This window comes from Bos indicus, chromosome 14 (assembly GCF_029378745.1).
Source record: "Bos indicus isolate NIAB-ARS_2022 breed Sahiwal x Tharparkar chromosome 14, NIAB-ARS_B.indTharparkar_mat_pri_1.0, whole genome shotgun sequence".
Taxonomy (NCBI): Eukaryota; Metazoa; Chordata; class Mammalia; order Artiodactyla; family Bovidae; genus Bos; species Bos indicus.
This window is the reverse complement of record NC_091773.1, coordinates 32,449,162-32,460,618: the sequence shown is the minus strand read 5'-3', so window position 1 is coordinate 32,460,618 and position 11,457 is coordinate 32,449,162. Positions and strand designations below refer to the sequence as shown.

Sequence of the window (11,457 nt, the reverse complement as noted above, 5' to 3'; positions counted from 1 at the left end):
GAATATCAAAGTGATGAGAGATCAAAAAAAAAAAAAAAAGACTCCAGCACCAGAACCTGGCATACTGGAATTGTAGATTCCACAGGTAGAAGTTCAGTCATTGATATGCTCTAGTGTGCGACCATGGGAAAGGGCTGAAGAAGAAAAATGGGAAAGAAGTTTATTTTTTCATGGCAAGATTACAGTGCAAAAGGAAACCACAGGCTATTATCTTATTTCATATTCACTCAAAAGGAGAAGCACATGAGCATTTCTTTGTTTTCTTCTTCAGAAGCAAAAGGCATAGTAACCAGAATTGGACTTAACCCTACGACTAAGTTTCCAAAATACAACCTTGCTCCTTAAAAGACAAGGAAAGAAAAAACTTGATTCACTCCAGTTTTCAGTTATTTCATAGTACTAATAAAGTGATTGGCTCCTTTTTGGTCTAGTGAAAATGAAGGAAATACTTGTCACATCAAACATCCCTTTCACTATGCAATGAATCCCATTTCGTTAACGAGTAACTGGAAATATTTGAAATATCTATTAATCTATGTATTTTAAAAGTCTGAGTGAAAAGTTTTTGAAGTAAGGTTAATTTTTATCACACATACACTAATGAAAGTGATTTTATAGACTCTAATAGAGGTCTAGCTAGTATGTTCTTGATAAATTTGACTCTGATAGCAACGTCATCTCAAAATTTCCCAGTCTAATGTTGGAATGATCATGTTGAGATGCTTTACAATTCACATATCTTAGTAATGAAAAGCACGTATATCTCTTGTGAAGATAAACACGTCGCTTACTGTGATCTTTCTTGCTACAGCAGCAATTTATTTACTGTGGTTAGTAATGTGGGATCTAACAGTTATTTCTTTAAATTACATCAATGTTAGCATAAAATTTAAAAGTGTGTATGTTAACAAGAGATATCAAAAGCTGATTTGCCTGTCAAACAGAAAGAGAATAAAATATAAACATTAAGTTTTGGGTCCCCTAAATTATTTAATTTAAAATGCATTTGATGGTTTATAAAACACATGGTTTATGAGACCCCTTGAAGTAATCATACAGCAGCAGACGCTACATAAACCACACAGATAATTCTTAAACCCAAACTCACATATAGAATTGCTGACAGAAATACAGTAATATGCTGTCAGAGAAAAACAGACCATCTTAAAATCATTACATCCTTTGATTACACTGAAACATGGAGAAAAGTGAGAGGAATGATTCTCTTATGAATTTTTAACAATGATAAATTTGTCTTACAATTTGGAGAAGTTTTTTTTTTTTTTTAAAATAAGAGTTTCTGGTGGAGGTGGTTGAGTCACTAAATCATGCCTGACTCCTGAGACCCCATCTAATGTAGCCTGCCAGGCTTCTCTGTCCACGGGATTTCTCAGGCAAGGATACTGGAGTGGGTTGCCATTTCCTTCTCCAGGGGATATTCCTGACCCAGAGATTGAACCAGAGTCTCCTGCACTGCAGGAAGATTCTTGACCAACTGAGCCACTACCATTGAGCTAATACAGCAAACATTGAGAATATCCATAGCAACATGATTGCACACATTTTTGTTCAGTAAGGACCATTCAAACCTGCTGGCCAGTTGGACACCACACAGGACCGCTTCCTCACCTCTTCCTACTGCGTGCACCACCGAAGGGCCATATCCTCGGATCTGGAAGCCAAGTCCTTCCGCTGAATCTGGGATTTTCACTGTCCTAAAGTCAATAGAAAATAAGGTAAGATGACTTTAAAATGCCACAACTGGTTAAAACAATAGCTGTCCACACAGCTATTGTGGACTGAATAAAATTCAATCCTTCCATAAACACATATCTGGGGTCTAATGTGTGAAAGAGACTGGGCTGGATAAGCATGGGGGGTGCACTTCCAAGGGACCCAGAGCAGGCACCCAAGATCTCCCACTGAACACAGTCATTGCACAGAATATCCTGACCAAGGAACAGGCTCTGGTCACACCAACCTCCCTTTGAATCTTTATTTAGTCCCTTAATACTTGGCTAACTTGGATGAACTGCTTAACTGAGCCAGTTTCCGCAAAAAGATGATGATGTTAAAACTACTTTGCAGGGTGTCAGTGAAGGTGAAAAGAGAAACCTTTGGTAAACTGCCCTGTCTCATGCTATGAACTGCGCAAGTACTTAGTACAATGGAAGCATCTCTCCCTAGTTTACTCTGACAAAGCCTTTGGTGCACTTTGCAAAGTCTCACTTTTAAAATTAACATAAAAGAAACACAAGGTTCATCCATTTCTACCTGTTGGGAACTTCAGCAAAGAGCAACAACAAAGAGCTGGTTTTAAAGAATAGACCTGTCAAACACAGTATCAAAATCATTTATTTAAGAATATGATTAACTTTAGTGTTCATTCAGTGGAATTTCAAAAGGATAACACATCAAAAGGTAAATCTGAATAAGAAAAGCCGTATTTTTTAATGAGCCCACATGGAAATGAAGAGGAAGAGATGGAGATCTTGAGTCAGCCATCATGGCAAACCAGGGAGGGAGTAATAAACTGGCATTAATAAACAAGCTACTCCAAGGAAGGAAGGCAGAAATCAGAGAGCAACAATGAAAAGCAGCAAACTCGAGATAAGACACAACATCATAACAACAAAAATGAGTCTAAATAAATTTCCAGAGAGAGCAAAGACAAATGAATACCATGTAATAAATGTTGATGAATGGCACTTGATGCCCCAAAAACAAAAGTGTTTTCCAAAAGATGATGAATGAATCATGAAATAAAAGCTGGCAGCATTTCAAAGGAACATGAGACAGTCTGAAGTTAGGTAGAGCAGCACTTACTCACTGTTTATGAAAGAGCTGGGGGAGCTGTGTGAGCAATGCTGCGTCTAGAAAACTTCAGAAAGATACACGCTGCACTTAGACTTGAAGGCAGAGGCTGGCCCTATAATTTCAAATATAACCCTGGCAGGCATTCTGGCAATCTGTGACAGAAATGCAAACTATCAGTTTTAGGGCAGCCTGAAAGTGTTATTATAGAATTTAAAGAATCCTTTGTCCATGGAATTCTCCAGGCAAGAATATTGGAGTGGGTAGCCATTCCCTTCTCCAGGGGATTTCCTGACCCAGGAATCAAATCCAGGTTTCCCGAGTTATAGGCAGATTCTTTATCATCTGAGCCACCAGGGAAGCCCTGAAAATGTTATATAAATTAGGTTACACACTATGAAGTGATCTGTATATTGGTGGCACTGAGCTTATGGAATGAATTTATCCTTTATCCTTAATTAAACACTTTGCTATATAAGGCTATATCTGCTTCTTTTACAACACCTTGCTCCTAGGGTCTGTCAAAGGTACACTGGAAGATGGAAGATTGACTAAGGAAAAGAAAAGGGAATAAACACATCTTCTGAGCATGAAATAAAAAATAGAGGTAGCTTAGGCTTCTCTATGAATAAGAGAATGAGAGTTCTTGAATGAGGGTTCACTTTTGCTGAAATGGGCTTCCCGGGTGGCACTAGCAGTAAAGAACCCACCTGCCACTGCAACAGACATAAGCAATGCAGGTTTGATCCCTGGGTCAGGAAGATCCTCTGGAGAAGGAAATGGCAACCCACTCCAGTATTCTTGACTGGAGAATTTCATGGACAGAGGAGGCTGTCGAGCTACAGTTTATAGGGTGACAAAGAGTTAGACATGACCGAAGTGACTTAGGACTCACACTAAAATAACTTGGACCTTTCTGGCCATGGTGAATTATTGGTGCTTTTGAACTGTGAAAAATTCATAATGGACTCTCAAAACTCTTTATGAGTAAAGTCTATCCTTATACTGCTATTCGAGGTTGACTTTGCTCTAATCTTCAAGATTATTACATTTTTAACAAAATTTGTACAGAACACTGTGAGATGCATTTTGTTCATAACACTGTAATTCTCTTCATAAAATGACCTTTGGAAAATATGTTTCCCTGCTCGGACCACTATACTATTAAATGAAGGATTAAATTTATACAAGAGGAATGCTCATTTCCTGTAGAAAATGAGTGCACTAAATTATCTGCTACAAAGCCTTTTGAAAAATTCCTTGATATAATCAATGTGTAAACTACAGATGGGTTCAAAAGAAAAATTCTGTTGTATTTGCCTGTCATTTTTTGCCTTTTTACTACATAAATTATAAGTGGCCATTGTAAGAAAATATGAGAATGATTGACAGGAATCATATGTTAGAATAAGGGCATAAAGGAAAGGTTACAATATTTAAGACAGATTAAAAATAAAAAGGAAAAACTTGAGTATTCCATATAGTATCACTGACTCAACAGACATGAGTTTGAGCAAAGTCCAGGATATAGTAAAGGACAGGGAAGCCTGGCGTCCTGAAGTCCATGGGGTCACAAAGAGCTGGACATGACTTAGCGACTGAACAACAACAATTCTCAAAACAGTCTTGAAATACAATGTGAAACTTACTTTTCATGTAATAAAGAAGCAGTGGGGGAAAAATGAAATAAAAGAACAGATAAGCATCACAGATAACATCACTGGAGGACATACTACGTGCTGAACACATGACTAGGTTCTTTACAAACCTAGATTCATTTAAGTTCTTAGCACCTCTGTAACACTCTTACAGTCCCCATTTTTTTATGGATAAGGATACTGAAACAACACAATTAACAAGCAAGTGGTGAAAGAGCCTTGAATCTGGACCAGAAATACAGGGTTTCAGATATGGTGCAGCAGACATGGAAGGAAGCATCAGAACACCCAGGTTCAACCCTGCTCATCTAGCAACTAATTCTAAGACTAAGGATTTGCCTCTTTCTATTCAGTATTGAAGTGGATGACTTCCCAGTCCTCTGAATTGAGATGTCTATGATCAGTGAAAAGTATTTACAAGGTTAAATCAGAGGGCAAGGAACCATGGTGACAGCCTTTAGTTTACTAATAATTGCTCTGGAATCCTACTGCCTAATCCTTTTCCAGCCTGTCCTTTTCCTTTTAAATGCCCATGCAGAGTATATCACATGAAATGCTGGACTGGATGAAGCACAAGCTGGAATCAAGATTGCCAGGAGAAATATCAAAAACCTCAGATATACAGATGACACCACCCTTATGGTAGAAAGTGAAAAAGAACTAAAGAGCCTCTTGATGAAAGTGAAAAAGTGAAAGAGGAGAGTGAAAAAGTTGGCTTAAAGCTCAACATTCAGAAAACTAAGGTCATGGCATCCAGTCCCGTCACTTCATGGCAATTAGATGGGGAAACAATGCAAACAGTGACAGACTTTATTTTTTTGAGCTCCAAAATCACTGCAGATGATGACTGCAGCCATGAAATTAAAAGGCACTTGCTCCTTGGAAGGAAAGCTATGACCAACCTAGACAACATATTAAAAAGCAGAGACATTACTTTGCTGACAAAGGTCCATCTAATCAAAGCTATGGTTTTTCCAGTAGCACGTATGGATGTGAAACTTGGACCTTTAAGCTGAGCACTGAAGAACTGAAGCTTTTGAACTGTGGTGTTGGAGAAGACTCTTGAGAGTCCCTTGGAGAGCAAGGAAATCAATCCAGTCCACCCTAAAGGAAATCAGTCCTGAATATTCATTGGAAGGACTGCTGCTGAAGCTGAAGCTCCAATACTTTGGCCACCTGATGTGAAGAAATGACTCTCTGGAAAAGACCCTGATGTTGGGAAAGACTGAAGGCAGGAGAAGGGAATGACAGAGGATGAGATGGTTGGATGGTATCACCAACTCCATGGACTTAAGTTTAAGCAAGCTCTGGGGATGGTGATGGACAGGGAAGCCTGGCATGCTACAGTCCATGGGATTGCAAAGAGTCAGATACAACTGAGGGACTGAACTGAAATTCAGAGGTAGGCAACTAGGTAAGCTTCATCTTAGATAGGATTGGATAAAAGGGAAGTAATAGATCATAATTGGGCTTCCCTGGTGGCTCAGTGGTAAAGAATCTGCATGCCAAGGCAGAAGACTTGGGTTTAACCCCTGGGTCAGGAAGACCCCTGAAGAAGGAAATGGCAACCTACTCCAATATTCTTGTCTGGGAAATCCCATGGACAGAGGAGCTAGGTGGGCTAAAAGCCGGTCATGGTCACAAAGACAACAAAACACCTTAATTAGTCTTAGGGAAAAGACATTATTATGGTTATCTGCTGCCCTCTGTCTCAAAGTCTTCCTAAATTACTAACCTTGATGAGTCGTGCTCACTCCTTCAGACCCCCTGGTAAGCCATGGGTAGAAGCTAGAGCCTCTACCTGGATGACACTGCAGAACTAGCCCATTACATTGCACTTCAACTCCTAAGATAAATGATGGATTCAGCTATTGCTGAAAATACATATCAAGGTAGGGAAGATACTATACCATATATACTTAGAATATTTTCATAAGTAGTTAAAATAAACTCTTTTGCTTCTGAAGTGGTAATCTTCATTTATCTTAAAATTAATGAAGTTGCTTATTACTATAGAAAAATAATATAATTCAAAGAGAAATATGGATAAATAATATAATTTAAAGAGAAATATGAATATAAACATGTTAAGACATTATGCTAAGTACTTTATATACATTCTCTTGATTAATTGGTTCATGGAAATCTGATTCAGGGACACTACATCATTGATGATTTTCAGACCAAAAGCCAATGTTTCCCAAGTATATCCATAATATCTTATTAATTTTTTTTCAAAAAGCCCCCAGATCATTAATCATGCTCCCATTCTATAAAGATGTAATTATGTGTATCCCCTTGTGGACCTGACACAAAGAGCTCACTGATTGGAAAAGACCCAGCACCAGGAGTTTGTGAAGAACAGGGGAGCCTGGTGGGCTACAGTCCACAGGGTAGCCAAGGACGGGACATGAATAGCTGACTACGTGAGCAACTGAACAACAACAAATTGTGTGTTTCAACACAGGGTGTCTCATCCGTTCATAGTCCCTGAAATCCTTGGATTTAGGGAGCATGAGGGAATAAAGTTTCCATTACCAAGTGTCCTGCTGGTTTTCCTACTGGTAATCAAGCTCAACCCAACCCAAACAAGAAAAATTAGGGTAACAAAAAGAAAATATTATTTCTGCTGAAACTAACCTGCTTTAAGTAGCAACATAAAGTAGCTTAACCATCATAAGCAACGTAACTTTTCCATCATCTAAAGACCAGTATCAGTGATGTTGGTGAGGTGCAAATGTGCAAGCAGTGAGATGCTTAATTTCAGACACTGGTTTTGCTAACTTTTCCATTTTACTCGCTAATGTCTAATGTTTCAAACACTGTATAAACTATACAACTTACTCCCTTGGCTTTGTGCTCACGAGAACTCTTAGAGGTTTTCTGCTATTTAAGCATGATTTCAGGAAGCAATCCACTTCATTGAAAGGTCTCATAAAAACTAGGTCACCATTAATCGCAAAAATCTTTTTCCCAACTTCCATGCCAGCCATCTAGGAGAGAAATAGCAAAAAAAAAAAAAAAATTTTAATAAGAAACCTACTTTTTCACAGAATTAGAATCTGAAAAGGTCTAGAACTTAGTGATTTCTGACATTTTAACACATCTGCAATGTTTTTATACAACGTCATAGTACAGAACTGTGGAAGAGATAACAGTTACTCCCTTTGATTCAGTTTTTCATTGGATCACCCGTCTCTACTGAAATTCTCCCTCCTTCTAGGACTTAACATTGTACTTCACCTGTGACCCTTCTTTTCTGTTATCTTTAATAGTTCTTCTTACTTCATCCTTTTAACTACAGTCAAACCTCAGGTTAATTGTTTTTCCTGTGTTTTCCATCTATATCCAATTAACTCAAGAGAGTTACAACCTCTATACAGACATGGATGACAACCAAATATGCATCTCTAGCCTGACACAGCATAGGTGTCTGCAGGGCAGGAGAGAGAAATGCCTGGAATCCAAGGAAGAACTCCAACAGGCATGGATCACAAGACGTTGGAAGGATAACAAGGAAGACATTATCTCTGCATGCCAACCAGGTCAATCTTCTTAACTAACTCTACTGCCTAAAAGGGAAAAAATGGGGTGGCTCAGGGGTAAAGAATCCACCTGCCAGTGCAAGGGACTCAGGAGACTCAGGTTGCATACCTGGGTCAGGAAGATACTCTGGAGGAAGAAATGGCAACCCACTCCAGTATTTCTGCCTGGGAAATCCCATGGACAGAGGAGCCTGGCGGGCTACAGTCCATGGGTTCACAAATAGAAACGATTAAGCAACCCACTCCAGTGTTCTTGCCTGGAGAATCCCAGGGACGGGGGAGCCTGGTGGGCTGCTGTCTATGGGGTCGCACAGAGTCGGACACGACTGAAACGACTTAGCAGCAGCAGCAGGCACGCACACACACATGCACACTGCCTGTAAACTATAGTATATGCTGATTACTAGCTAAAGGATGAAAACCTGGCAGAGGGCATTTTATTGGTGGCAGAGTCGGGTGAACCTGCACTCCAAGAACATCATCTGAAAATGGGGAAACATTTCCTCATCATAGAAAATTAACAAAAAAAGTTATTTGTTGGCCAGGCCCACTAACAGGGTATGACCTGAGCAGATTTATTTTCTCTGACATTAATAGCTATACATAAAGCTTTCAGCGGGCTTCCCTGGTGGCTCAGCAGAAAGAACTGGTCTACCAATGCAGGAGACCCAAAAGACTCAAGTTTGATCTCTGGGTCAGGACAATCCCCTGGAGAAGGAAATGGCATTCTGCTTCAATATTCTTGCCTGGAAAAATCCCATGAACGGAGGAGCCTGGTGGGCTACAGTCCATGGGGTCGCAAAGAGTAGGACAGGACTGAGTGACCAAACAACAGAAAGCTGTGTCTTTCATGAGGCTGACAAAAGCAGAGACCTTGGGCATCAGCAGCTAGAATGAGTGATAGCTGGCTACTGACTTTAAATAGGTTCAAAGTTAAAAGCCATGCTTTACTCATTCTCACATTCCTTATTAAAAATTTATATACTGAGAAACATTTTCTTGAGGAGTAAGCATTTTACAAGGCAGACAAAGGTAGGAACACTTTAAACCCAATATACTTGGGACAGAACATTACAACGCATGTTTCATGAGGGCAGAGAATTTTGTCTATTTCCTTCACTGCTGTATTCCCAGAGCCTAGAATGCTGCCAATCACATAACGGGTACTAAATAAATATTCCTGAAGGAGTGAATGGATGAATGATTGGGAGATTCCTCTGTTTAAAAGTCTGGTGAGGTGAGAGTACATTAATCAGCATTAACCCAATGAGAAAATCAATCAAAGCATGTGCTTTACTGATGGAAATTGTATTTAAATAAGATAACCAAAAATGATAGGATTATGATTCACACACACACACACACACACACACACACACACATATATGGGGAGGGGGGCGCTTCCCTGGTGGCTCAGACGGTAAAGCATCTGGTTGCAATATGGAAGACCCGGGTTTGATCTCTGGGTCAGGAAGATCCCCTGGAGAAGGAAATGGCAATCCACTCCAGTACTCTTGCCTGGAGAATCCCATGGATGGAGGAGCCTGGTAGGCTACAGTCCATGGGGTCACAAAGAGTCGGATACAACTGAGTGATTTCACTTTCTTTTTCTTTCATATACACACACACACACACACACACACACACACACACACACTGTTGATGTTGTTGTTAAGTCACCCAGTCATGTCCAGTTCTTTGTGACCCAATGGACTGCAGCACACCAGGCTTCCCTGTTCCTTACCATCTCCTGGAGTTTGCTCAAGTTCATGTTCTTCGCACTGGTGATGCCATCCAGTCATCTCATCCTCTGACACCCTCTTCTCCTTCTGCTCTCAGTCTTTCCCATCATCAGGGACTTTTCCGATGAGTCATCTGTTCGCATCAGATGACCAAACTACTGGAGTTTCAGCTTCAGCATCAGTCCTTCCAGTGAATATTCAGGGTTGATCTCCATTAAGATTGGCTGGTTTGATCTCCTTGCTGTTCAAGGGACTTTCAGGAGTCTTCTCCAGCACCACATTTCGAAGGTATCAAATCTTTGGCGTTCTGCCTTCTTCACAGTCCGGCTCTCACAACCATACATGACCACTGGGAAGACCGTGGCCTTGACTATACAGACCTTTGTCAGCAGAGTAACATCTCTGCTTTTCAAAACAGTCTAGGCTTGTCATTGCTTTCCTGCTGAGAAGCAATGGCCTTCTGATTTCATGCATGGCTGCAGTCACCATCCACAGTGATTTTGGAGCCTAAGAAGAGGAAGTCTGTCACACTTCTACCTTTTCCCCTTCTGTTTGCCATGTACTAATGGGGCTGGACAGAGGAGCCTGGTGGGCTACCGTCCATGGGGTCTGTAGCAAAGAGTTGGGCAACACTGAGTGACTAACACACACACACACACACACACACAAGGGAGCTGGATGCCATGATCTTAGCAGATACACATACTACCTAATGTATAAAACAGATACCTAATGAGAACCTACTGTATAGCATGGGGGGGGGGGGTGGAAAGAAAATGCCATCTGTTTGTAGGACATATATTAAGCTAAGCTTAAAAATGCATTCCAATATACACTGGGTGCAGACAAATACTGTTTGATTCCACTTACACGAGGTACCTAGAATAGTCAAATTCATAGAGTCAGAAAGTCCACTGGCAGATCCCAGGCACAAGGGGCTGGGACGGGGGAGGAGAAAAAATGGGCAGCTATGATTTAATGGGGACAGAGTTTCAGTTTATGAAGTGAAAATTTTTGAGAGCTGGATGATGGTGAGAGTTGCACAACGATGTGAATGTGCTTAGTGCCAATGAACTGTACAGTTAAATATGTTTAAAATAGTATGTTTTATATTATGTGCCTTTTACCACAATAAAAAAATTTAAGTGATAGGGAAATAGAAAACACAGCTCTTGATTCAGTGGAAGAATCATGTAACATGCATAACAGTCCCACCCTATACAGTCTCCACCAGGTTGCAGACTAGAATCAGACATGGACTAAACTGCTTGGACTCCTACAAGGTCAAGTTGAAGCTGTACATCTTTACAATACCTCCCCCACTCTCCTTAGGTACTCAGACACCCTCTTTCACAAATCCTAACAGTATTACAAAAAACCTCAGAATAAGATTATTCAGAGTCATTATTTTCAATAAAGATACTTGAAGGCTGATTTCAGTTTTTTAAAAAACTTTTAAATGTGTATGTCACAGACAAAAAGTTTAAATAAAAACACTAATTTACATTACCTCAGCATTAGACCCCTTTTCCACCAACTTTATTATTGGAACTTTATTTTTGTCTTCTAATCCAAAACCATAGCTGCCTTCATTGGATTTAATCTGAAATGTAAAATATTAACATGACTAACAAAACAACTATGAAAAAAATTACAAATCAAACAGATTGAAATGATACATTGTATCACCAAACATGT

The 11,457-nt window shown here is 39.9% G+C and overlaps 1 protein-coding gene across 2 annotated transcripts in view; it reads right to left on the bottom strand.

Annotated features, from left to right (window-relative positions):
- Nucleotides 1-11,457, bottom strand: part of PREX2 (phosphatidylinositol-3,4,5-trisphosphate dependent Rac exchange factor 2) — a 302,189-nt gene that overhangs the window by 156,718 nt on the left and 134,014 nt on the right. For both annotated transcript variants that reach the window (XM_019973769.2, XM_070802636.1), the window contains exons 17-19: nucleotides 11,270-11,362; nucleotides 7,317-7,465; nucleotides 1,630-1,715 (exon numbers count right to left, since the gene is read on the bottom strand). In XM_019973769.2, the coding sequence (XP_019829328.2) occupies nucleotides 1,630-1,715; nucleotides 7,317-7,465; nucleotides 11,270-11,362 (328 nt within the window). The remainder of the gene's footprint in view (nucleotides 1-1,629; nucleotides 1,716-7,316; nucleotides 7,466-11,269; nucleotides 11,363-11,457) is intronic.